The sequence below is a fragment of the Crocodylus siamensis genome, chromosome 2 (genome assembly GCF_052110815.1).
Source record: "Crocodylus siamensis isolate JL-2025a chromosome 2, ASM5211081v1, whole genome shotgun sequence".
Lineage (NCBI taxonomy): Eukaryota > Metazoa > Chordata > Crocodylia > Crocodylidae > Crocodylus > Crocodylus siamensis.
The window spans coordinates 234,029,788-234,057,638 of record NC_143396.1 but is presented as its reverse complement, the minus strand read 5'-3'; the positions used below and the strand labels follow the sequence as shown (position 1 = coordinate 234,057,638).

General features: G+C 46.7%; 1 protein-coding gene across 2 annotated transcripts in view; it reads right to left on the bottom strand.

Moving 5' to 3' along the window:
- PLCB2 (phospholipase C beta 2) overlaps positions 1-27,851 on the bottom strand; it is an 82,108-nt gene that overhangs the window by 22,361 nt on the left and 31,896 nt on the right. For both annotated transcript variants that reach the window (XM_090033451.1, XM_090033452.1), the window contains 14 exons: positions 24,301-24,441; positions 23,697-23,776; positions 22,979-23,032; positions 20,029-20,104; positions 16,017-16,117; positions 14,471-14,637; positions 13,868-14,014; positions 12,198-12,355; positions 10,400-10,482; positions 9,776-9,860; positions 8,643-8,805; positions 4,679-4,776; positions 3,811-3,907; positions 2,800-2,884 (listed from right to left, as the gene is read on the bottom strand). In XM_090033451.1, the coding sequence (XP_089889577.1) occupies positions 2,800-2,884; positions 3,811-3,907; positions 4,679-4,776; positions 8,643-8,805; positions 9,776-9,860; positions 10,400-10,482; positions 12,198-12,355; positions 13,868-14,014; positions 14,471-14,637; positions 16,017-16,117; positions 20,029-20,104; positions 22,979-23,032; positions 23,697-23,776; positions 24,301-24,441 (1,535 nt within the window). The remainder of the gene's footprint in view (positions 1-2,799; positions 2,885-3,810; positions 3,908-4,678; positions 4,777-8,642; positions 8,806-9,775; positions 9,861-10,399; positions 10,483-12,197; positions 12,356-13,867; positions 14,015-14,470; positions 14,638-16,016; positions 16,118-20,028; positions 20,105-22,978; positions 23,033-23,696; positions 23,777-24,300; positions 24,442-27,851) is intronic.

The following is a 27,851-nucleotide window of genomic DNA, read 5'->3' as shown; positions in this document are numbered from 1 at the left end:
CAAGCTAAATCTATCCCAACACGGAGGAAAGGCAGCAAGAAGGCACAGCAGCCCCCCTGGCTCTCCAGGGACCTAGTGGACCTCCTGTGGTTAAAAAGGAAAGCTTACAAAGGATGGAGGACGGGATTCACCTCCAAGGAGGATTACTCTGCGCTGGTCCGGTCCTGCAGGGAGCAAACCAGGAAAGCCAAGGCTGCAACTGAACTCCAACTAGCTTCAGGCATCAAGGACAACAAAAAGTCCTTTTTCAGATATGTGGGGAGCCGGAGGAAAAGCAAGGGCAATGTTGGACCCCTGCTAAACCAGAGGGGGCAACTGACAACTGATGCCCAGGAAAAAGCCAACCTATTAAATAGGTACTTTGCGTCAGTCTTTCATGAGTCCCATGGGACGCCCATGCCTGCTATGGGACAGGGAGATCCGGGTGAGGGGGATCCCCTACCCTCCATAAATGCTGACCTCATGAAGGAACACCTTGAGAAGCTGGATACCTTCCAGTCAGCTGGCCCTGACAATCTGCACCCCAGGGTACTCAAGGAGCTGGCGAGCGTCATAGCCCAGCCCCTGGCACGGATCTTTGAAAACTCCTGGGGCTCTGGTGTAGTGCCCGAAGACTGGAAGAAGGCCAATGTGGTGCCGATCTTCAAAAAAGGGAGGAGAGTGGATCCAGCTAACTACAGGCCCATTAGCCTGACTTCTATCCTGGGGAAGATCCTAGAAAAGTTTATTAAGGAGGCCATCCTTGAGGGACTGGCCCAGGCTAACATCCTAAGGGACAGCCAGCACGGGTTTGTTGCGGGTAGGTCTTGTTTGACCAATCTCATTTCCTTCTATGACCAGGTGACCTATCACCTGGACAAGGGAGAAGAGGTTGATATCATATATCTTGACTTCAAAAAAGCTTTTGATCTGGTATCCCATGATCACCTCTTGACCAAACTGGCCAGTTGTGGCCTTGGCTCCACCACGATCCGCTGGCTGGGAAACTGGCTCCGTGGTCGGACCCAGAGGGTTGTAATTGATGGCAGTCACTCATCGTGGTGCCCTGTGACCAGTGGGGTCCCTCAAGACTCTGTCCTGGGACCCTTACTGTTCAACATCTTCATTAACGATGTGGACATTGGAGTCAGGAGTGGACTGGCCAAGTTCGTCGATGACACCAAATTTTGGGGCAAAGCATCCACGCCAGAGGACAGGCGGGTGATCCAGGCTGACCTGGACAAGCTCAGCAAATGGGCAGACGAGAACCTCATGGTGTTTAACACCGAAAAATGCAAGGTTCTCCACCTTGGGAGGAAAAACCTGCAGCACCCTTATAGGCTTGGCAGTGCTACGTTGGTTAGCACTACAGAAGAAAGAGACTTGGGGGTCATCATTGACAACAAGATGAACATGAGCCTGCAATGCAATGCTGTGGCTAGTAAAGCGACCAAAACGCTGGCTTGCATCCATAGATGCTTCTCGAGCAAATCCCGGGACGTCATTCTCCCCTTGTACTCGGCCTTGGTGAGGCCGCAGCTGGAGTACTGCGTCCAGTTTTGGGCTCCACAATTCAAAAAAGATGTGGAGAAGCTTGAGAGAGTCCAGAGGAGAGCCACGCGCATGATCAGAGGTCAGGAAAACAGACCTTACGAGGACAGGCTGAGAGCCATGGGACTCTTTAGCCTGGAAAAGCGTAGGCTCAGGGGTGATCTGATGGCCACCTATAAATTTATCAAGGGTGACCACCAGGATCTGGGGGAACATTTGTTCACCAGAGCGCCCCAAGGGATGACGAGGTCGAACGGTCACAAACTCCTGCAAGACCGTTTCAGGCTGGACATAAGGAAGAATTTCTTTACTGTCCAAGCCCCCAAGGTCTGGAACAGTCTGCCAGCGGAGGTGGTTCAAGCACCTACATTGAACACCTTCAAGAGTAAATTGGATGCTTATCTTGCTGGGATCCTATGACCCCAGCTGACTTCCTGCGCTTCGGGCAGGAGGCTGGACTCGATGATCTCCCGAGGTCCCTTCCAGCCCTAATGTCTATGAAATCTATGAAATCTATGAAATCAGCTATTAGATAAATGCACCAAAAAGCCCTGCTGAAGCGCACAATCTATATAGACATTGGGTGAGCCAAGTCCAACTAATTCAATGCCCCTTCTGGGCATACGCTGGGTTTGGTGTGAGGGTGCACTGAGCTGAAAGTAAAACTCTATTTTTTCATGTCTGTAAGCAGCCTGAGATCATAGTTTTCTTTAGCTTTTAAGTGGCTTTTGGATGCTTGGAAACATCCCATATTATAAATACCAGAAGTCATATCTGAGACAGAGCCTTTCCATTCAGCGCTGCGTGGTGGGCTCCATGCTTTGGAAGAAGCACTGGGTGTACCTGACTGCACCTTCTAGAGAGCCTTTGGCATGAGCTGCACATCCCTGAGATAATATTACTGTCTCTCTGGTATCTGAGTTCTAGGTACTTTTCATGAGTTAATAAGGTATCAAGGCCAAAAGTAAATAATGTCTGTCTTTGTTTTATCCAGTAAAACATGAAGAAGAATGTCTTACTTCCAAAAACTTCTCTAATTCTATCCTAACTATGCTATTGATCCAATCAAATATATCACCCAGAGAAATCCTTGTCCGTGTTCTATCCAAGCATTTTAGACTAACACTTGGGACTGTGTCTTTCCCTAGAGCTTGCCAGAGGACATTATATTGAAAGGCAGGGAAGGAATGCTCTCATGCTCTACTAACGATGCATCAACAGGCACACAGGACAAGTGCTGCTTAAGAGCTCATCAAGGAAAAAGGATACTCGACAAACTGCACAGGAAACTTGGTAAGTAGATCATAGGCTTTCATCTCGGTGAAGGAGGAGATGACATAACTTCGGTTCTTCTCTGGGAACATGCAACAGGAATTTGTTTAAAAGAAAGGTTCACCCAGCTCATCATTTCAGGCCCTCTTAAAGCATGCTGAAGTCATGCTTGGCCTATGAAACATAGAGATCCTCTAGCCACACCTTTCACTGTGGATCATTATCACATCAAGGCCACCTATGGTGGTCCTTTGCATTGGGACAGAGTGCGGGGACACCTACACATTAACAGGAGCTGTCAAAGTTGGGTTGGGGTTAACTATGGGATTGGGTTGGGCTTAACTATGGGGCCATATACTAAATGACCAGCTTGCAAAGCAATAGATGTGTGTGCATGTACTGAGGAGTTCACCTTTTCCTTGAAAGGAAATGTTGGGTGACAGTTTTCCATTTCCAAACCACTTGTCATACTTGGACTGGGATTTGTACACGTTTTTTTCTTTAGTTTCAATGTATGAGTTGGGCTCCCCTAGCCTCGCTCTGAATTTTAGTTTCAAGATAACGCAGACATTAGAAGTAAAGCTCCATGTAAGCTCTGCCTTTTACTAGTTTTTTCATAAATACCATGAATCAGTCCACTTTCTTCTTCTCCCAACAAGGTTCTGTAATATTCTCCCATGCCCACTGAAGACAATAACTAGCCATATATACCAGCACAGACTGGGTCAGATTCTATTCTTGGTATAGGCCAAGCTGGGAATAACTCCACTGACATTATGGGTGCTGTCCTTTATTTTTACCAGTGTCACTGAGCAGCATCTGATCTATTGCCTACAAAGGGATGTGTGCACAGCTATGTGTGCTACTTTGAGAGACAGGATGGAAGAAGATAGGTTGAGGCAACAGAGTGTCTGCAAATATATCTATAGACTCTCAGCATCTGAAGTTTTACACTACTTTCTTGAATGAAAACATTTAGAACATGGAAAAGACAAGAATCTTCCTTACGTGATGAAACTTCAAAGCAGTCAAATTTGACAGGCTGGATATAATTTACCAGGCTGGACATTTCTTCATAAGCAGTCACTTCCAAGCCAGCAGTGCCCTATGCAAAATGAGAAAAGACAGGTAAAGTGATACCTCCCGGACAAACACAACACAGTTGGGCCTATAGGAGAGAAGGAACCCAAAGGTCACACAGCAGAATGCTGGGCAGAAACCTTCTCTTACATATTGGTACTAAAAATCACTTAGTGGGTAGGCAGTGGCAGGACAGGGAACGAGTTATATACTACAACACACTCAGAAGCATGAGGACATGCTTCTTCCCCTTTAAAAAGACCATTTTGCACATCAGTCACAACTTTCTGATGATTTAAAGCACTTCTTTAAAACCAAATAACTAAGTCCCTCTGAACAACCATGTGAGACAGACAATTACTGTTATTGTTATTTATATATTATCATCCCAATTTCACAGATAAGGAAACATAGGCAAAGAAAGATGATGGGTGTTGTCCTAAGTCATGCAGAAGTCACTGGCTAGGTCAGGAATGGCACCCTGGATTTCCTACTTGCTATGTTCTCTACTCACAAGGCCTTCATTCTCACATTTACTCTCAGCTGCAAGCCAGAGTTTCACTGTCCCACAGCCAAATGGTTAGTTTCCAGCATTGGAATCAAACACAAACGTCACTATCGTGAGGGAAGAGAAAGCATCTAATCACCCACCACCATTAGTTCCCATTTGGTTTTTTTGCCACTAAGGAAAGAAGGCTCAATTTATGTTAACCAGTGAGGGTCCTGTAACTAGCTGAGACCAAGCCCCAGCCAGAAAAGGAAAAAGGGCCAGGAGAGGAAAGGTGAGTGATAATACCTCATCTGACCGCAATTTTCTAATCTCTTCTTCATCCAAGTTTCCTGACTCCTCCTCCTCTTCCTCTGGCTCCTCCTCAGTCACATCACCTGCCCAGACTAAGGAAACACAGTGCACATAAGCAACATATTTAGACAGAACATCACGGATTACCAACAAATGCTCTAGTACTGCCTCCACTAGGCATGAGAAGATGGAATCCCTCTCAGCTTAAGCACATAGGAACTAGAAGGAGACCAGTCCACTGGGGACACTATTCTGGCAGTAGGGTCCTGGCATGAAAAGGCAAAGCTCTGGACTGGCACATCTATGTATCACGCCTTTCCTCTTGATGGCTTCCAGCACACTACTGGACAATGGCTGCACACTGACTTTATCCCCAAAGTCTCCAGCTTCTCTTCACAGCCTTCTCCTCTGAAGAATGGGTTTGCAGTCGCATTTCTCCAACCAAGGGTCATGCACATCTGTGGGAGGATTCCCTATCGGGTCTGTTTTCTGGGCGTTCTACAGAGGAGCTGTTGCTGCATGAAGAGCAGTCAGCCAAGTCTGATCGCTCACGTCGGTTCTTAGCCAGAGTGCAGGACCTCCATCTAACCCAGGAGGTGCACAGTCCCACCAGGGGAGACGCCTTGTTGGACCTGGTGCTGGCCACGGGTGATGACCTGGTGAGGGGGCTGCGGGTGATGGGCCACCTGGGAGACAGTGATCATCGCTTGCTGGAATTCACCATCCAGCGTAAGGTGGCAAAGGGCTGCAGCAAGGCAACAGCCCTAGACTTTAGGAGGGCTGACTTCAACAAGCTAAGGAGGATCATTGGGGAAGCGCTGAGGACCCAGAGGGGAAGGGAGCCAGATGTCCAAGGTGAGTGGTTGCTCCTTAAGGAGACGATCCTCCATGCCCAAAGGGAGGTAATCCCAACAAGGGTCAAAGGGAGCAGGAGGGCACATAAACCCCCATGGCTCACTAGGAGCATCCGGGAATGTCTCCTTGCTAAAAGGGAGGCATACACCCAATGGAGGGATGGGGTCATCACCAAGAAGGACTATGTTACAGTCGCCCGAGGATGTAGGGGGGCAGTCAGGAAGGCCAAGGCAGAGATGGAGATAGGACTAGCTTCCCGGATTAAGGACAATAAGAAGTCCTTCTTCAAATACATAGGGGGTAAAAAGAGGGTCCCGGGTAATGTGGGGCCCCTGCAGGACATGATGGGCAACTTAGTCGTCATGCCAGATGACAAAGCTAACATATTTAACGATTTCTTTGCCTCTGTCTTCCTAAGTAGGGACCAGTCCAGCCACCTCCCTGCTGGGCCCCCCTCGGGCCCCGGGAGAGACACGCCTGGGCCAGGGGTTAGCGAGGAGTTAGTTAGGGTACTTCTGGAGAGGCTGGACGTGTTCAAGTCCGCTGGTCCGGACGATCTTCACCCTAGGGTTCTACAGGAACTGGCCGAGGTCATTGCGGGACCCCTGGCGCGGCTCTATGAGCACTCGTGGTGCTCTGGTGAGGTGCCGGAGGACTGGAAGAGGGCCAATGTGGTCCCTATCTTCAAAAAGGGAAAAAAAGAGGACCCGGGAAATTACAGGCCAGTTAGTCTTACCTCAATCCCGGGTAAGCTCTTTGAAAAAATTATCCTGGCACACATCCAGGAGGGCCTTGCGGGGGAATGCATGCTCAGGGGCAACCAACATGGGTTCATCAGTGGCAGGTCTTGTCAGACCAACCTGGTGGCCTTTTACGATCAGGTCACCAAATCATTAGACGCAGGGGTTGCTGTGGATGTAGTCTTTCTGGACTTCCGGAAGGCTTTCGACACTGTCTCTCACCCTGTCCTCATCAAAAAGCTGGGAGACTGTGGTGTCGATGCCCACACGGTCAAATGGGTCGCCAACTGGTTGGAGGGCCGCACCCAGAGGGTGGTAGTGGATGGGTTCTTCTCGACCTGGAAGGACGTGGGCAGTGGGGTTCTGCAGGGCTCGGTCCTCGGGCCCGCACTGTTCAACATCTTCATCAGTGACTTGGATGAGGGGGTAGAAAGCACCCTGTTCAAGTTTGCTGATGACACTAAGATGTGGGGGGATGTGGGTGCACTAGAGGGGTGCAATAGGCTACAAGCTGACCTTGATAGGTTGCAACGGTGGGCGGATGAGAATAGGATGGGGTTTAACACTGATAAATGCAAGGTGTTGCACATGGGGAGGAAGAACCGGCACCACACTTACAGGTTGGGGAACTCCCCTCTTGCCAGCACGGAGACGGAAAAGGATCTTGGAGTCGTCATTGACTCCACGATGAACATGGGCCGGCAGCGTGGGGAGGCAGTCAAGAAGGCCAACCGTACCCTGTCATGCATCCACAGATGCATCTCGAGCAGGTCCAGGGAGGTGATCCTCCCCCTCTATGCGGCACTGGTCAGGCCGCAGCTGGAGTACTGCGTCCAGTTCTGGGCGCCACACTTCAAGAGGGACGTGGACGATATGGAAAGAGTCCAGAGGAGGGCCACTCGTATGATCAGGGGTCAGCAGGGCAGGCCTTATGAGGAGAGGCTACGGGACCTGAACCTGTTTAGCCTCCACAAGAGAAGGTTAAGGGGGGACCTTGTGGCCTGCTACAAACTGGTCGGGGGGATCAGCAGGTATTGGGGGAGTCCCTGTTACCCCATGCGCTGCCAGGAGTGACCAGGAATAACGGTCACAAGCTGGCGGAGGGTAGGTTTAGATTAGATATTAGGAGGCGCTACTTCACAGTCAGGGCGGCTAGGGCCTGGAACTGGCTTCCAGGGGAAGTGGTGCAGGCTCCTAGCCTGGGGATTTTTAAAAGGAAGTTAGATGAGCACCTTGCCGGGGTCATCTGACCCCGGTGCTCTTTCCTGCCAAGGCAGGGGGTCGGACTAGATGATCTACCTAGGTCCCTTCCGACTCTAGCTACTATGAAACTATGAAACTATGCATTCCTACTGGCCTCTGTGCTCCTCTTGTGATGGGAACAGGAAGCCTCCATGACCTGAAAGCCCTTTGGAGCTGTTCTGCCTTGGGATCTCCAAGTACAAGATGGTTTTACATTGAAAACTAGATTTAGATTAGATTTCAGGAAAAAAACTTTCTTTCTATTAGGATGTGAGGAAGTGGGACAGATTTCCAGGAGAGTTATGGAATCTTCTTCATTGGAGGTTTTCCAGAGGAGATTGGGTAAGCATTTGATAAGAATAATTTAAGAACAGCATTCCTACATTCATGCAGGGGATTGGACCAGGTGATCCTTGAGGTCTGTTGCAACCCTATGATGCTGAAGTTCTAAAGGAGATAATAGGTCTTGGCTACGGGAAGAAATGAGGGTGTACAAGCCTCCAAAAACTTTGGAATTAAGAGATGTGCCATGGCAAATTTGCTGGGTGCCAGAGAGGTATTCAGTGACACTGCAGGACAGAAGTCATCCACACATTCACCAGACCAACAGACAGAATATGGAAATGAATTCCTGGATGAACCATGTAGCTGACACCCAAGCATAGCCAGGTGATGTACAGGTTATATGTGCTCTTTTTAGCCTCTAGTGTTGCTATTAGTCGTTATAAGATATTTGAACATAATAGGCATGTTTAATACACATGCTCTGGAAGTCTGGGGGGTGGGGTGCTTTAATTAAGGGTGGCTCTGAGAGCCACTCTAATTAAAGTGCTGGAAGTGTCTTGTGTATCAGTGTCCCTGTGCTTAAAAATGCCGGGGGGGTTGGGAGGGCTTTAACTAAAGCTTGGTAATTACCACACTCCAGCAGACTTGAGTAATTAAAGCATGTTGAAGAAGCCTCACTGCTCATGTATAGGTGCCCATTCTCTTCACCGCAGTCCCCAGGCACACACAGGAGATCAGCTCCCCTCCAGCTAACACTAGACTGGTTTGTAATTTCTCTAAGGGGCCACCTCAGCTTTTCTGAGCTGTACTAGTCCCATCCCTCTTTCATACTGTACCAGTATCATCACTATCCCCAGGGACAGGCTGGTCAGTAACTTCAGGCTCTACATTCTTCCCTTTCTTCAGAGAATTCTGCCCAGTACACTGGTTCTTTTTGTTTTTAATCAGGATTTTGCCCAGTAGATCCTGAGGGCTTGGCAAGGGAACTCCCGGCTTCAGCTGCAACAGAGAAAACATCAGATTTATTTTTCTCCTCTAGAGAGACAGAGCTCAAATGCTCAGCTATCCACCTGAATCCTTCCTCTCCCTGTCTGCCTCAACCATCTCTACCCACTTGTCTCCTTCAGTGTCTTCATCCACCCAACTTCCCATACCTCACACCATCTCTGTCCACTGTAACCCTGTATAAGTTCCAAGGCATTATTACTTTAAGATCTTGCCCACCCTTTTACACACTACTTTCTATCCCTTGCTATGCATTATCTTGCTGTAGATGGAAAGATTTTTGGGACAGGGCAATGTCTCATTAACTCTCTGTAAAACATCGTGTACATTTATGGCATGGGCAAGGTAAGAATGTTTGTATGGATTATGAAACCATAATGGTTCCTGGAAAACATCTTTTGGTACATGCAAACTGCATGTGCAGACATTTTTCTGGACCTATGCTCAGCTGCTTTTCACATGCAGCTCCCTACCTGATTCTACCTGCATATGTACGTTTCATGTGCACAGCTCAGCCATCTAGGGTCAGATTCTGAAGTTGATGGAGTCACTTCAGACTTGCAGGGATGTAAATGAAAGCAGACTTGGGCCCCTGATTTAGAAAAAATCTGGCCTTGAAGTCATAAAGTTATCCCTCTGTTCTCCAAGCTGCTCAGCCACAAGCTGAGAGCTGAGCTCAGTCCAGCTCTCTGCTCCCTTATGTCAAAGTCATTGATAAGACTGGGTAGCTATACACATTTATAGGCTAACTATATAAGATATATAGACAGAGCACACACTTCTGTGGACTAAAGCTGGCTTCATCATTTATACCTCTACAAGCATCCTCCCACTGGTCACAAAGGACCTACACAGGGACATTGCATGTGGTACTGCAGGCAGTGGTACCACATGGCACCAGGAAACAGTCCTTGCATGTTGCCTTGTCCCCTAGCACAGGCTCACCCCAACATTTTCCACTTACAGGGTATTTTTCAAGTGGTTCTGTCAGCAGCATGTCCCCAAATATGGTTCTGCAGTACTCAGCCATCTTAGCTTGCTGCTTGGGTCTAATTAACAGCAAAATAAAATGCAAGTGAGGCACAGACCTACTGAGCCAGGGGAAAAAACATACCTAAAACCACAGCTCAGCATGGGTGCCTGTTCCCAATCATGCACCCCGTGCTCTCCCCACAAAATAGCTATTCCTCTCCCACACTCCCCCCCCCACCATCTCTCTGAAACATCTCTGCAGAACAAACACCATCTAACCCGTGCTATCATCTCCATGAGGTTAGGAGTTGGGAGGGGCAGGTTTGAAAAGGAATACAGAGGAGAATTCACTGAATTCCCGTATTTTTTATCACATTTGCTCTGCAGTTTACAGCTTAGCTCTCAGTGTTGTCTCAGATTCTCTCCAAGGAAAACTCCTTTCACACTGCAGCCTTAATGCTTCACCTTGCTGTCCCAAAGCACAGAGCCACCAAGCAAAACCATGTCAGCATTAGATGAAAAGGCATCGCTTGCCTTTGCCCCCTACAGCCAACAAAGTGTTAATCCCCCCATCTCTGCTCCCCAGACATGAGTCAGTCAGCCCATAGATACTCACGAGTCTACGTGATTCTCAAAGGACAGGATGACAGGGTAGAGAGAGGTTTTGAAAGCACTTTCCGCAATGGCTTCAATGGCATCCTGAGCAAGAGCAGACAGACAGAGGGAGTGTGTGAGTATTCTTGATCACGTCCTGAGACAGACCGGTCTGGGTAGCCAGCCAACTGTCCAGTCTCCACATTCATCATTTCCAGGGATTCTCTCATGAGCAATATAGCACCTCTGACCCCATTTCCTTCACACATTCCTCTCCCATAGCTTCCCTTAGATTATTTTTCACTCAATTTAAACTCAACAGGTAAGTAAGCAGATGATGCTGAAGTTGTAGAATGGCCAATTTATCTCTTGCTAAATGAGTGAGAATCTAAGTAAAGGAGCTTGGTGGTGTCTGGAAGGAGAATAACATTGTTTAGGATTAACTTGGAAGGGTTAGGAAAAAGTATAAGTGACATCTGACTAAACTTCCTTTATTCTTGCTGGGACTCACACTTACCTAAACTCTCAAATGAACCCCACCTTGCCTGTAAAACCCTTCTTGATCCTGATTGTTTAGCACTGCAGGAAACTAAAATGTGCAGCAGCTACTGACTACTGGCATTTCAGTTGCAAATACCATGGGTAGTTGCAAATGAAGTTATTAGAAACCTGGGGCTCAAAGAAGGGGAGAAGCAGCAGAAGGGAAGATCCATGTATGGTATAAAACTAAAATCCAAGTGCATGAGGGATTAACATAATTTCATCTGGAGGTTCATTCACACAGTTTGGCAGAGCCCCTTCACGCAGTCAGAGCTCCTGTAATGCACAGTTACCATTATCTTCGCTATTTCTTGTGCACTGTTATGCAAAAGCAACAGTAATATCACAGGATTGAGGATGGGAAATTATTGGTACTGAATCTGACAGGCAGATGAATGTGCCTAGTCATTAACAGAAACAGGATTTGTTTTTTCACACACAAATGTCTTAGAAATAATGAAGTGTAGGAATGAAGAAAAATACAGTATAAGGACAGAGAAGAGCATCTAAAACTTGGTTCCTGTCTGGTTGGGTATGGGTTCCTTACAATGTTACCCAAAGGGATGCAGAGGAAGGAAGTGTGGTCCAGTGATTGTAACTTTTTGTGATTAAAGCACTAAAACTTTAGAGGGAAAAGTGGGGCTAGCCTGGGCTGTGTCCCTTTTAGCCATGCATCTTGGGACTAATATTCAGGGAACCTGCATGACAAAACCACAAAATGGTTGCTGTCCCACTGAGTGTAAGCTGTACATGCATGAAGCATGGAAATGACAAAGGAACAAACTCCTAAGTGCCACTTACAGTCGCACACAAACCTGCCGTTATCATCAGCCTGGCTGTTTGACAACTCCCAGTCTCTGTTAACACTCACCACTCTTGGCTGCAGAGAGGCCTTGCTAATTGTCTTTTCTCTGAACTCATCATTCCTTGCACACACCCACCCACTTAAGAAAAGCCAGCCAGCAAATGCTCATCCACTCAACCAGACACGTATCCCTCTGCCTGGCTCCTCTCCAGCTCTGGCAGCTCAAACATTTTCCCTCATTTATTCCTATCCCTCTACTTTTCACCTCCTGATTCACCACCCCACGCATCACACCATCCTGTTTAATACCAGCTCATCTACCCGTCTACCTCACCAGTCATGCAGCTTTGCTTCTTACCCATCCATGCCCCAGCCCAGCTGTTTGCCATTTCACCCACCCATGTATCTTCCTAATGTAGATAACATTACAAATTCAGGCAGAAGAAATAATCTGTGGAGACAATTCTATCCTTACCTTGAACAGAATTTCAGTGGTCATAGTAAATCCATGGGTGATGATGGGCTCCTCATCTGGAGGGCGACCCTTCCAACAGTCCAGCTCCACACAGCGACAGCCAGCCAGCAGGGTCTGACGATACATTTCAGAAGAGGAGTTGCCAGAAAATTGGCCAGCTGCAACAGGACAGAAGGAGAAGAGATTCCTGTTTCCATGTACTCATGTAAAAACATTCTTCTGAGCTGGGAGTAAAAAGGGGAAACAGAGCTCTAGGCACTTCCTGAGCAAGTATCCCCTTCAGATTGCAGTTAAATTTAGGTAACTGGAACCATGAAGCCCTACTTAACCCCTTCTCCTCTTGCATGCTGTGTCCCCATAACTACATGCTTACTCTCTGTGTCGAGGGGATGGAGTACTGGTAGATATGCAACTGCCTCAGCCTCCGGGGGGTACATGGCCACCCTGCCATTTGGGAAGGATACATAACTGGATCATGAGGGACTTACACCTGCCCCCTTGCTAGGCCTGCTTTCATAACTATTGGGTTATACACTTGCCAGCTGCTTGGGAAGGCTGCCTGCCTTATGACACATCAGAGTGCATATATCTGTCCAACTTTGTAGGTTAGTGAGGTGGTTGGAGAGAGGAGACATCACCTTCCTTTGAAGCACTGGACTTAAAACTCCCAGCCTTACCTGTGGATAAAGTGGGAGGCAATGATGCTCCTGCTGGTACTAGAAAACTCAGAGGTTCCTGGTTAGCTCTTGCTGCTCCACTCAGGGTCATATCAATCACTGATTTTGGGGTCAGACTGGCACAGATAGTCGGGGTTTGTGCTGTCCTTTGCGGCATGGGAGGGTCCTTTTCCTAGGATCCTCTGAGCATATATTAATCAACTATGTCTGTGCTGTTGCAGCAGCAAAACATTCACAGTGTTCTCCTCCCCTCTGCTCTAACCTGTGGCTTATTATACCATGTTTTGGTGTTTCTGGTTTGTGCACTATAGTTGCATGTAAGGTTTTGTGTGGACCATTTTTAGAAATCTTTGGGTAAATGGCTTGTTGCAAATGGGGGAGATGGCAGACTTGATGGTCCATATTATACATCAACCAAGGGGATAAGCATGTGTCAAGAGAGAGAAGAGTGGCACACTTCTGCCTAGCAACTCCTGCAGGACATACACACTTCTGAGACAGACATACACACCTAGCCAGCCATTCAGGAACAATGTGAACTTCATATGATATCCATGCCTGTCCCTGAACTCAAATGAAGTGAACTTACGATCTTGCATTGCAACAAGGCTGGGGGTATGAAAAGATCCTTGCTATTTGTTCAAGGGTGAAGAGCTGCTTGCCCACCCTGCACTGAAAATGACACATGCCCGCAGAGAACGGTCATTCACACACAAAATCCATCAAAAAGAAGTGAAATTCAACTCAAACAAGACTGGGATGAGTGTTGTAAGTTATACTTAGGTCCCTTTTGCTTTGGCCAACATCACATGGGTCTGTCTTTTCTACAGAGCAAGCTTGTTCTTTTCAGTCCTAGCAAGTTGAATAGCTGCCCAATGTATTTGTCATCTGGGACAAAACCCACCCCTGGTGCTGGTATATGCATATGATTCTAGACATCTTGGAAGCTGTGGGGTAGGACCAAGGAACCTGAGCCAACCAGTGGACAGATACCTGTTAAATAGGTGTTGTGCGATGAGTTGATGAAGTAATGTGAGAGTGGCTGGCTCATGTCCTGGTACAGAATCACTTTGTCCAGTGCTACCACACTGTTCTCAGAACCGCAAAGGAACCAAACCATTCCCTCTGGGGATAACTGCCCTGCAGGGAAAACAGAGCTATTAATGGCACTGAAAGAATTAGACCCAGGCTCCTTGCTGAGCACTTGCAGGAATTAGGTTGGCTGCTTCCTGACACTGTGGGAAAACTCGGTGTAGCATGCAGTATGAGATTCTTCCTGGCTTCCCTGCTGTTTCATGCACAGATCTCTCCGCAATAATAAAGGGAGTCTATTTGGACTGTAGCAACTTTGATCTTTATTTTATGGGCAGAGTGAGTATTCAGTGAGGCTGCTTACAGCCGTAAGGTGCATTGTGTGTTCAGAGCTGTTGTAAAATTCCCCAAGCACATGGAGCTTCCTGATGTCACCCTCCAAATCACACCCCCAACATTTTTTTCCAATCTGCAGGGGACCTGAAGATAGTTACACCTGCCTCTCCCCTCCCCCCCAGCACAGGGACACTAGAGAAAGGGGCCAGTGTGCTGATCAAGACTCACCTCGCTGGATGTTGATCCCACTGGGTTCATATTTCTCTATTAGGCTCTGCACCTGCTCAGGTTTGGCAGGTGGGAAAAGGATATCATTCAGGCGGGAATCTCGCTGCTTCTTGTTGATAAACTTTGCCAGGTGCTCTTTGGTCATGTAGGGCTTGGCTTTCAAATGGCTATGGGCAAACAATGAGTAAGGAACAGAGAGAGGAAGCATATTTTTGCATTACTGAAAAACTCCCCTGATAGCAGTGAAACCCAGACTGACCCCTCCTGCCACTGGCCATGTGTATGCATTTCTTTGGACTCTCACCCATCCCCAATTGCTCTCTGCAAATCTCTCTCACTCACTCGGCCTTTCAGTATTCTTTTCTCATTTTTTATATTTTTATTTCTTGACAATGTTTATTTAGCTCTGGGGAAAGGCTAGACTGATTGGGGACCCGGGCCCTGGTTTTCAGAAATGACCAGCAGTTTTTGGTGCCTCAAGTGTTTTGTGCCTGACTTGAGACACTAAAAAGGGACCTCAATTTCAGCATCTTCCAAGTTCTTGCTGTTTGAAAATCAAGCCCATTTAAGTCGACACAAGTTTGCAGACTGGTCACTTGTGAAAGTTTTAGTTGAATGTTCTTTCTCTTTGCAGTGCAGAGGTCCTGGCATAGGACTGCTGAGAGAATTGGCAAGTCTAGGGCCAGGGTGGTGCTATGAGGTGGTTTGGATTTTGACAAGGTCCCAAATGACCTTCTCATAAAACAACTCAATGCAAGCTTCCCCACATACTCACTCCAACATGCTTCACTTTGCCCTGGAGCGAACTACCTCTAGCAGTGAGAGGATACTTCAGTCTCTGTGACCCAGTGGGTGCATCTACACATGTGCTTTACTGAAGAGTACATTAATTAGCTCTGCAGTAAAGCATCAAAATCTATATATGTATTAGAGCACAATAAACTAATCAACTCTGCTGTAAGATAGTACTGTCAGGGACAGTATCATCTTATGGAAGAGAAAGTAACTGCTGAAATGCATGTGTAGACAGTGACTGTGGCTGGCAGGGACATGAGAGTGCTAAAGTGTGGGGACTGCCTGCTCCCTAACCATGTGGCTCTGCCCTTTAGCACCCTCATGCCCCAGCCAGCCCCTCTGCCACGCAACACCACCACCCAGAGCCCAGGTCTGACCCGCCATGCCTCTTAACAGCCTAGAGCTACTTCTCCCCAGCTCAGATTGCTGCTGCCCTGGGTGCACATGTAGATGCTGCACCCAAGAGCAGTTTTCTCTGGTTTAAAGTGCTCCTGAGTTTATTGTGTCACCTTAATTGCATATGTAGATACACTACACCCAGTGAAACCTTACCCTCTCTGTTTAGCCTGCATATGAAGAGGCTAACTGCACAGCTGTTTATGACACAGGCACCTGCCTCCTGGGTCACTTTATACAGACCAGTAACTGCTTTTTAAAAGTACAACATTCTCCCTCCTTTATTGCCCCCCTGTTTGTCTGTCTCTTTCCCTCATGAAACAAGGCCTGCCCCTACAGCATTACAGAGACTCACTGGGAGGTGAATATCTCATCAATTTCTGGCCGGGGACACAGGTTCATCAGGAAGCTTTTATACACTGGTTCAGGAAAGTCTTCTGGATTAATGGCATCATTCTGCAAAATAAACAACATACCAGTACACTAGCTCCATGGCTGCCTTCACTGCCTTGTTATACCTCATCATCTATAGTCTCATGTCCATGCTGTAGAGTGCTTGGAGTGTTGCAGTTTGCAGAAGTGTGTGTTAGGAAGAGCACACACCAACTGCAGAGACCTCCTCAGCCTGACGAAGGGTTTTTAAACTTGAAAGCTTGCTATAGCATTTTTTCCAACTATTTAAGTTGGTGTAATAAAAAGGTATCAGATTCACCCAAAGAACCTACCTATGTCTGCCTATGTCCTTAGACCAACATGGCTACAACCTACAACCCCTTAGTAGGCAGAGCACCCAAAGAAAAGTCATAAGGCTGCTGAGAAAAGTCTATACGAAGTTACTTCAGGGGGGCAGTTGTGTGACTGTAGCTTGGTGTTGGTCAGGGAGGCAGAGTGGTTAGGGGACAATACACTGGTTTGGGATTCAGAAGACCAGGATTATCGTCCTGAAATTGCCACTGACCTGCTGCGAGACTTGGCAGATCTAATGCCAGGGTGGTGCTACGAAGTGGTATGAATTCTGACAAGGTCTCACATGACCTTCTCATAACAAATTGGAAAAATGTGGACTGGATAAAACTACTATAAGGTAGACAGATAACTGGATCAATAGCTGCAAACAACGAGTAATTTTGAACTGGTCTATATCAGAAATGACAGGAGGTTTCAAGTGCAGTCCCACAGGAGTCTGTACTGGACCCAATGCTGTTCACTGTGTTTTTTAATGTTTTGGATGTTGGCACACAAAGCTTCTTGAAGCAAGTTTGCAGATGACACAAAACTGGGAAGGATTGTGATTGCGTTGGAGAATGTGAGTGATATTAGAAGGTTCTTGACAGATTGGAAAGTTGGGCTACAGTTAACAGGATGAAGCTCGATGCAGACAAATGCAAAGTGCTACACCTCAGGAGGAATAATCAAAAACACAAATATAAAATGGGTGACACCTGGCTGGATTGTAGCACTATGGAAAAGAACTTGTGAGTCTTGGTGGATCGATTACAAACTCATTATAAGTCTGCAGTGCGAGGCAACCACACAAAAGGTGAATGTGGTTTTGGGCTGCATCAGTAGAAGACTTAGGTGCAAAACACAGGAAATGATAGTGCCTGTCTGTTCAGCGCTAGTTAGGCCTCATCGAAGTACTGTGTGCAGTTCTGGGCTCCACATTTTAAAAAGGATGTGGAGAAGTTAGAAAGGGTCTACACGCAGTCAACAAAGATGATAAAGGGCTTGGAGAGCAGCATATGAGGAGAGCTGAAGGAGCTAGGTATGTTCAGCTGTGGAAAAGGCACTTAAGACTTGACATGATGGCAGTCTTCAAATAACTGAAGAGCTGCCAATGAGGAAGAGGGAAATGACCTTTTCTCTCTAGCTGCAGACAGGAGGATGCAGCCCAGGGGCGAGCAATTATTTTGGGTGGAGGGCTGCTTACTGAGTTTGGGCAAGCCACTGAGGGCTGCATGGGTAGCCCCACCCCTTGACAGGTGCCCCACCCCCTGGTCACCATCTTGGGACCAAAAGTTTTGCCCCTAACCCCTGACCTTTGCCACCAGAAGTCCCTCCCCTTACCCCCGGGAATTACTCCTTTCAGCAAGGGGTTTTGCCATCTCTGAACCAGAAAAATACCAAATTATATTCTAAAAATCAAACATGTACTATGTACATTAATTTGATTTCAAAAAATATTTTTGTCCTGATTTACATGCATTTGTGTAGTGTACATAGAGGTGATTGTACAATAGCTTAAAATGAAGTCTTACTCTTGTATATGTGGGGGGTGTGGGCAGGAGAATGGGCATAGGTTTGTGGGTATGTGGGGTGTGGGGCAGGGGTTGTATGTGGGTGTGTGGGGTGTGGGTGGGTATGGGTTTTGTGGGGGGCTTTGAGTGTGTGGGGGAAGGGTGGCTAGGGAGGGTTGTGGCTTGCATGGAGGGGGAGGGTTTGCCCACAGCTCACCCCTGCAGCAGGCAGATACCCCACCAGTGCTCCTGCAAGCCCAGGCTCTGCGTTTCTGCCACTCCTGGCCCCAGGGCACCAGTGTGGACCTGTGCTCCTGCTTGCTGCCACTTGCCCTCCATCTGCCACTGCTGCCTTTCTCCTGCCACTTCCCCCACCCCTGCTGCTCCAGCACCATGTCCCACCTGTGCCTGCAGTCCCAACGCTGCAGCTGGGAACCACATGGTGCCAGAGCACAGCGGGCAGGGGGGAGCAGGGAAATGGCAGTGGCAGCCAGGGGAAGGGGTAGTGAGAAGGTGCATAGAGCGCAGCAACAGCTGGACAGGAGAGTGGGACCTGGGCCAGTGCCCCAGGGTCAACGCTGGCGAGGCCCAGAGTGGGGCGGCAGGAGCATGGAGCCAGGCTGCCAGGGGCTCTATGGAGCTGGGCTGTGCTGCTCAAGTGGGGGTAGGAGGGAGCCACTCTGGATCCATAGAGTGCCTGGCAGCCTGGGCCCTGTGCTCCTGCTGCCCCACTCTGGGTCCTTCTGGTGCTGGCCCTGGTGCACTGGTCAGGCCCCTTCCTCCTACCTGGCTGTTGCTGTGCTGTGCTGTGTGCACCTGCTCACTGCCCCTTCCCCACACCTGCTGCAGCCATTTCCCTGCTTCCCCCTGCATGCCTGCTGGTACCATGTGGTTCCCAGGACTGCAGGAGCCAGCCTGGCCGGCCCTGAGACCTGGGGCAATTACCCACACTCCTCCTCTGCCCACCTCCCTCCCTCCTTCTTATCTGTATTTCCCTTAGAATGAGGGGGCAGCAACAGTCCAAGACCAGAAGCCTCCAGCAGCCTGTGTTAGGCAGAGGCTTCTGGCTGGGATGTATGGTGGGGACGAGGGCGGCACCAGGCCACACTTGCTGCTGTGGCTAGTTCTGCCACCAGCTCCCGCTGGGTCCTACTTCCCCAGCAGCTGTCATCTTTGACAGGCAGCCAAGGGCAGATAAATATTAACTTTCTAAATTATTTAGGGGTCTTGTGGACCAAATAGAATGGTCTGCAGGCCATATTTTGCCCACCCCTGATGTAGACCAATGGCTTGAAGTTCCAGCAAAGTAAATTTAATGTAGATATTTGGAAAAACTTCTTCATTGTTAAAACTGTAAGGCAGTGGACAGACTGCCTAGAGAAGCTGTGGACTCTCCATCACTCAAGATGTTCAAGAAGAGGTTGGCCAGCCACTAGTCAGAGATGATCTAGATGTGCTTATGCCTGTGTTCTACCATGGCTATTTCCCATGCTTCTGAGCTTTACTGGTTGCCCCTGCCCCTTTTGTGCTATATGCCACGGTGTTTTTAAGTCTTTCTCAGAGGCCCTGGGTATTGACTATAGCCAAGGCTGTGGACTTTGACTGGAGTGTGCCAATGCTCCTGCTGGGATCAAAGTCAGAGGTTTCTGCCTAGAGGGTTTTGCTCCTCGATTCAGGGTCAAACTGATTGCTATATTTGGGGTCAGGAAGGAATTTTACCCCACAGTTGGATTGGTATGGACTGTGGAGGTTTTTGCCTTCCTCTGTAGCAGGGGACATGGCCCTTTACCCAGGACCTCTTGAGCCTATATTGACAGCATTTTATAAAAGCAGGTCATTGGCTGCTGTGGTTCCCCCATGTTACCTGTGGCAGGTTTTATGGTACTCTTATGTAGAGTATGGGTTATGGTTTGTATGGGGTTCTTTGGATAGAGATGAGAGGGTTGAACTAGATGACCTCTGGAGGTCCATTCCAACCCTTCTTCTCTATAACTCTCTGACTCTATATAGTGTCAGAGGGGATGGATAATTATTCTCTTCATGGATAACAGTAATACTGTCAAGAGGGCAGTGGCAGTGAATACATTTTTCTGAAGTTATGGAGAATTTTGACCATAATGAAATACTCACCTTGCCCTTTGGAAGGTGACAGGCACTTAAAGCTCCTTCTACCCTTTTCCTGTCTGCAGGAAACATCTGAAAAATGCTGAGAGAAAAAAGGGCAGTTAGAGCAAAATGTTGTAAAGCAATATAGGAAAAGCAGTCAGGGAGCATGGGTAGGGGGCCTGGGAGGTGCAAACCCTGAGATGGGCTAGGACAATGTGAGATATGGATAAGAGGGTGCATTGCAAAACTGGGTCATGGAGTGAGAGAACAGATACTCAGAGAGACATGTTCCAATCGCTTGGCCTAGTATTTCACAGGCAGTATCTCCTCTGCTGCTTTTAGTCCAGAGGTTCCATCATGAAAGACTAGCTGGAGATCTTCTAGCAGCCCTCTTGCTGTTGGCTATAATGGGGACACACTGGACTAGCATAAACCACCCCGTCTCATTGCCTAGTCCTGCCCCATTTTGGATTTCCACTGACCATTGACAGGTCCATAGTATCCAGGAGCATGTGGCTGCCTTGTGCCACAACCTTGCTATGAAACACTTTCCACCATGGGGCCATGCATCCTGCTGTCAAAGGCAATAGCCATTGTCAATTAGGGATGAATTTGGCTTTGTACTGAATTGAAAGCTTTTTTTTCTCTATATATTTGCTGCTACTGAGCTGTGCTAGACTAGTCTGTCCAGCAGACCAAAATCCTTTATGCAAACAGAAAGCAAATTTGACACGTGTGCAAAGGGGCTACTGCAATGTATGGATATGAACTGTTGCTGCCGAAGTCCAAACAACTTCCATTTTGAAAAGAAAGGTACCAGACAGTGAGGGCAGACAGACTCCAGTGGGCTCAGATTACTGTGGGTCCCTACTGCCGTGCTACATAACATTAAAATAAAAATAACTTAACAGTTAAATATCATCTCATCCTGCTTTAATAAAAACAGTGCAGTACAGGCAGCAACAGTGTCCCTCTCACAAAGGTTAATTCAGATTTCATGTCTGTTCAGCTGTTGGGGCCTTTTGGCTGCTAAAAGCCAACAAGGGTAACAATAATGTGTTAAATGTGGTGGTGTGTGAAACGAGAAGGGGACTGAACTCAACAGACTAATTTTATATTGGTCACCAAGTGGCTATCATGGCAAGAACTGCAGTGACTTGGGGCTAGATTTTTAAACATATTTCTATGCCTCAGGATTCAGGAAAACGCTGAATGAGATCTTCAAAAGCCGCTAGGCCAAGGCAGTTTTGGAAATCCCACTAAGCTCCTGCCTACATGTGTAGGTGCCTAAGCACTTTCGAACACTTGGTTTTTAGTCTGTATTTCAACATTTGCTGGAGCAGTTTTACTGCATTTGACTCACTCTCAGCTCGTTCACACATAACAATTAAAATATATCAGTTGCTGCCCTTTTGAGAGGGCTCCAAAAATTCTTGTGTCTGCACCCGTAGTGAGGCAATGTTTTATAGAGAGCACCTTACCTCCACTCCCTTTAAAGAGTGGAGTCCAGGCTGCTGTTGGACATTTGGGAGAAGTACAATATGAAAACACAATTTTTTTAAAGCTTGTTATTTGAGGAACAAACTGTTTTCTCCCTGTATTAACACTGGCCGATTTCATTTAAAGATTGATTTAAAGAACTCTTCCCTAGGGTTATTAATTAATTAAGGGACTATACATTTTTAAAAGCCTGTTGATACATGTGATGGTTTCTGACAGATTGAATTTCTGGGGCAGTTTTTTTTGTTTTAATTATTAGGGAATAATGATCAGCCATTCAGTGAAATGGGTAGCTGGCACAGATTCTGCTGGTAAGAATGAAGCAATATAACACACAGCAGGTACTGCATTTATTCCAAATGATTAGCACTTGCCTCTTGTGGTGTTATAGCAAGGCACAAAGCCAAAGGCAGAGCAATTTTAAGCTCCAAGTATGGCCCCATAAATGCAATGATTGTGCTGCCTTATTGTTAATATAGAAGAATATATATGCAAACAGGAGAATTTAATCCTTCACTTCAGCCCTTCTGCACTGTACCAGCTACACACGTTCAAAGGGGTCATAAGGCTTCTCCTAAGAATATCTCTAGACTGGAAAGTTTTCTATGAGAGGTACAGAATCAGCATCATACACCATCTACAGGAAGGCGCACTGCAGACCACCAGGGGAGTTACAGTGTTAGCACAAGGTGGAAGAGCTGGAGCAGTGGTGCACCCCAGCACATCTTAGCTGAATCAAAAGTTGAGGGAGGCCTAAAAGAGGAGGCAAACTAGTCTGGCTCTCAGAAAAGAGGAGTAAAAGTTACTCCTCCTGTGTCCTTGCACCACCACTAGTTCTATCACAGGGAAGAATGAAGCCTTGAGAGTCCATGCTACACACACTCATATTGGTGCAATTCCAGAAGAATGTGGACAAACTCAGTGGAGCCATTATGCTACAAAACTGGGGGAGCCTCCAGAGACTGTGCATGTTTATAATAGAAGTCAGCAAGAAATGGGCTTGACATTGCTGCTGTCAATCAGGCAGAAAGCTGTTATTCATATACAGACCAAAACCAAAACCTCTTAACCATTTTTTGGGCAAAGCTAAAATGACACCTGGATCTTATCCAGCCTTAGGCTTAGATTTGCAAAATAATATCCCAATGAGTAAGGTGTCACACAGCCCAGATCATGCCAGGTTTTGTATCAATATCTTTATTCAGTGGCATAATCTCAGTGGCTTGGGACTTTCTCTTGCTGCAGTGCCAAGAACAGAGAGACATAGACTACTCCTTGACACCAGTATCCCATCCTCCCCTTGGGAAGCAGCCATGAGTCAGAAGTTTCCATCCCTACCTCTCAGGGTAGGGCCAAAATGTTCAGGTCAAGACTTCTGGGTGCAGGTGGAACATCAGGCAGAGTCTGACCTCACCCACCCACTCTACCTTTGACCCGACTGGGTCTGTGATAAGATGTAAATTCCTATACTCACTTTCTGACAGGAATTTTCCCTTCTGAGTTGAGCTGCATCTTCAGCTTCACCAGTCTATGAAAAAGAGCAGGGAGGTCAAGAATACACTTGTGTAATGTTCCCAAGCTATGTGTGTCAGGGCTCAAGGAGGAGAATGTGGTTCGACAGATTGAGAAAAATATTTGGGCATTAGTTACCACGCAATGTCCCAGCGGACTGCAAACTGCAATTTTACCCCATAAGCAGAAGTTGGTGGGAGGGAGAGAAAGGGCTAAAGGAGGGAGTGAAAGCTAGACTGGCAGCACCCTGCATGCTTGATGCCTGAGAAACACCTCAAATAGGTTATTATCGTTAATTATTTCTCTTTAGTGGCCAGTTAAATTATTACTATCTTGGAAGACAGATGCATCACTCCTCAGGGTTAGAGCTGTGATGCTGATGGGCATCTTACCCATACATTACACCTGGGGATTGCACTGCTTTTCTCTAATGCTGAGCATGTTCTTGCCTGGCTTCCCAAGCACTTGGGTGCTAGTCATCATCACCAGTGATGATTAGTTCACCTGCTGGCATTACAGTTGTTCTTTAGGTACTTGAGTTCAGACAAAGGATTTGTAGCTGAGCTGTAGGAGCAGGTGACTGCCAGGAGTCTGCATGGACATTGTTGCCTTTACAGACAAAAGCAGAAGAAGCAACAGGCTGCAGGTCTGAAGAACAGTATTAATTGGAAGCCACTTACATTTTCTCCAGGAAGGTGTAACGAGAAGCATTGTATGTAAGCGGGTGTTTAACGATGGCCAGGATATCCTCAGCCCAGCTCTAGGAACAAACCATAGCAAATTGCTGAAGCAATGAGATGTAAGAAGACTGCAAAAACTAACACCTAGAGCACCTCAGTCTGAATGGTGCCAGATGTCTGCCCTAGCCCAGGTTTTGTCTACAACAAGAAGCACTGCTCATTTGCTGGTCTCTAACAACTACCTGGATAGGGTGGAACTAATTTCACACTCCTGTTTTCTGCCACAGGCTTATAATGCAAGTTAGAATTCGCTTGCCCATCTCCCTCAGCTCTCTGTTAATCTATGTTAACTTCAGGGGGGATGAGGATGAAGTAAATCAGCAGATGCACCCTATTTTCTCCATTTGCATTTCTGCTTGCAGGGACTCCAGCTTGGAGCTTGGGGCACTGTATTTCTTTCTCTCACTGGAACCCTACCCTTCTCTCTCGCTGCTAGCGAGCTCGTCAGCTGCACTAACACTTCCCAGCTATACAAACACCACTTTGCCCCGTGCCATGACTCTAGGATGTGCCTGGTGGCCCATTTCCCTCAGCCTAGGGATACCTTGCCAACATTTTCTTTGTAGGAGACAAAGTTATGGAAGGTGAGATCCACCAGGTCAGGGCCGGACACGATAGTCAGAGTCTTGAGCAGGAAGTTGTTGTCTGGAAAATCCAGGTTAAAAACCTCTCGGAGCTTCTGGCTCTGCAAAGGAGAGTACACAGTCATTCCCAAATAGATGTGAATCAATGGTAGGTATCAAGCAAACTCACACACAAAAAGCCTTCTCCCCTAACCAAAATCAGTGAACCTCTTTGGTGGTTGGACGAGGCTTAGATGGTCTTCTTTATGGTAGGTCCTGCATTTCTTGGGTCAAGCAGGAATATGGAAGGCCAGATGGATTGCTCTAGCAACTTGGGATTTCACTCAGGCACACACTAGAGATCTCAGGATAATTCTTTTTCTTGCAAGATTTACATCCCAAACGTCAAGACCCTGAAGATGTAACAGCCTGGCATGCTGACATGCAGTGAGATAGACACTGCTAATGCAAGGTTCATCAGCATCATTAGACCGCTCCCCCACATACCTAATAAATGGCCCGAACACCAGATTACTGCTGTGAGTTTTAATCCAAACACTAAATCATCATCTATCTGCAATGCAATTCACGCTGTGGGTTATGCTGTTTAAAGCTCTACATAGCCTAGGACCTAGTAATCTGAAAGATAGACTCTCCCCACTGTCCTGTGCCAGTGGTTGGAATCTCTTCAGTGGCATACACTGCCGGTGGCTAGTTCCAAAGCTAGTCCTTCCCTCGCCTCTAATCTGTTCCATCCCCTCTCCAGAGCACGAGCCTGCTAAGTGTCAGGCTTTCCTTACTGGTCAAACCAATAGCTAATTACTGGACCATGTTTGTGTGGGAAATATTGATTTTTACAGAATCTCATGTAGTTATTTGGCATTACTGTATGAAGTCTCCCAGCTGTGAGGTGCTCAAATGCTGAAGCAATGGATACTGCTCTTAACAAAACAGGAAATTTAAAAGAAAAGGATGAAATTAATGCACTAAAGTCATTATATGAATGTAGATCTCCAGCCACAGCTGGACAAAGACTCACCTTGGTTCTCTTGAAGCCACTTAAAAACTAGCACAAATTTCAGAGGGAATAGAACAGGCCCAAAGAATTCTTGCTGCATCTTGCTAAACAGCTTGTTAAATATCTAATCAGTACCGTGAGTACAGTAGGCTATTTTCAAAGGGAATATTTAAGGGGATGGGGGTCTAAGCAATCTGAGTAAAATACTGCACCTTGTAAGTGGAAGAAGGTGAGTTGTAACACATTGGACTTTTGTAGAGTCACTTACGCTCACCTCTGAATTTAATTTATTGGAAAACATATGCAAATATCTGCTTGTATTCTATGGCAATTCAAATCTCTGCTATTACTTGGCAATTCAAATCTCATTTGTACTTGTAATGCCTTAGTTTCAAAACACCTCAGCACCAGCAGCTCTTAAATGCTTGTATAATGCAAATATGCACCTATGGCACTATATATTACAGGATGGTTCATTTCAGATCTTTTCAATTGTGTTTTTATGGATTTCAAGACTATTCAAAATATAAATGAGTCTGTATGTAATAAACAGGCATCTTTAGAGAAAGATACACAAGCTAGACTTCACCCCAGGACCATGTAAACAACATATGCTTCTTTCAAGAGGAAAGCAGCTCTTCACGTGGGGCAAAAAATCAGAATACCGTAAGTGCCTTTAAATGAGGGGAGAGTTAAGGCTATGCAACATAGTTGGAAAAGTCACTCAGAGAGCTCATTTGTTTTATGAGAAAAGATGAATCTCTAACATAGTGTAGTAGTTTTGTTTCATCCTCGGTTTTTTTAAAGAGGTATATAGCGCATGCCTACACACATACACCCATCCAACCACATACACCCATTTTCCTTTTCACTACTACTTACACAGATGGGTCTCAATGGGATCAGTACACCTCATTGATCTTCATCACAAGGAGCAATAATATGGGATTTTATATTAGGACTTTAATGCATCCCACAGACCTGATGATGATTGTCCACAGTATTTAACTCCAACACAGTAAATCATGAAGCCAAAACAATAGAGAAATTGCAGTTGAACACATTTCCTGTATTTGTTACGCACTGTCCCCTCCTCCCCTTCCTCCCCTGTAATTTTGTGTTGCTTATCACTAGTGTAGACTTTCTGTGGTTCACAGCAGAGTCTTGGCAAACTGAATGCTTTGTCACACAGAGCTGCTACCTTCATGCATCTGCTCTGCTACGCAAAATCGCCACATGGAGCATTTTCAATGTCTTGATATTATGTCACCCTGGTGGAGTGGGGGCTGGGGTCAGGGAATGACTCTGGTGCATGTGGGCAGACCCATCCTCCCCAAGACATGTCATTGATGCAGCACAGATAAACCCTCAGTTTCTCATCTGTTTAGCAGGAATTATATCCCTCTAAAGCATTTTATGAAGCTAAATCAATTGGCACTGGTGAGGCACTCTAATCTAATAATGATGGAGGCCCTAGGGTACCTAATGAAAGATATCGAGAGCTCAGACTACACTCTCTAATCATAGTGCAATAAAACTTGAGCATATCATAGTGCAGTTTCACACCACAACGAGATTATGTCATATTGCAACTGCAATGTAAAAATAGAGGCTGCCCCATACAAAGGAGGATAGCACAGGATAGGACAGACTACAAGTGAAACCCCACAGAAAATGGAACAGTAGAAACAGACTTTACAGTTGCCCTTCAAAAAGCAATCACCACAGTGATTCATCTACAAGCTCTGATCTCCCTTCTTTTCCTATTCACTTGATTTCCCTAATACCTTCACCTGTACAAACCAGATTCAGAAGCCAGGTAAGCAAATTCTCTAATGCAAATATGAGCAAAAACCCAAACCAAACCAAAGCAGAACACAGTGCCTAGTGCAAAAGGCAGTGAGAAGAGCCTTTCTTCACATGAAACAGCAGGAAAAAAATGGCAACCAAAGATATGCCTGCACTCACAATATAGCACCAAGCAGAGGTGTTCTTCAGACACACTCCAAATGATACTTGGTTTGTTATAATGACACTCCATGCTGTCTATGCCATGGTATTTATGTAGAGCAGTCACAGGGTACTAGCTTCATAACATAACAGGGGAATCTGTGCTGATCATGTCCAAGGAAAAGTCAAGCCCAGGAGTAGATCTAAAACTCATGCTCTTGAAGTTAGCGCTGCCTTAATAGTATATAATGAGGCTTATTGTTGGGTTTTCCCTACTTCTTGATTTGGTGAAAGCTGTCCTGATGCCAACTGTACTCAGGGCTTGTAGCTCAAAATCCTTACAACACTTTATCGCCCTGAGAGCATAGGCAGCTGCCAGACAGCTGAGGGAAGTGGTCCTTCTAGCAGTATGGGAGCTGGAGAACAGAGTGGGACACACATCACGGTTCACAAGAAAACCCTGCCATGTCTCTAGAATCGGCCATAAGTAGGTTCACGGATTAGAACCAAGGATTCTGGCCCTACCACCATTAGTAGCTTCTTCTGCCATTTCAGGCTAAAATT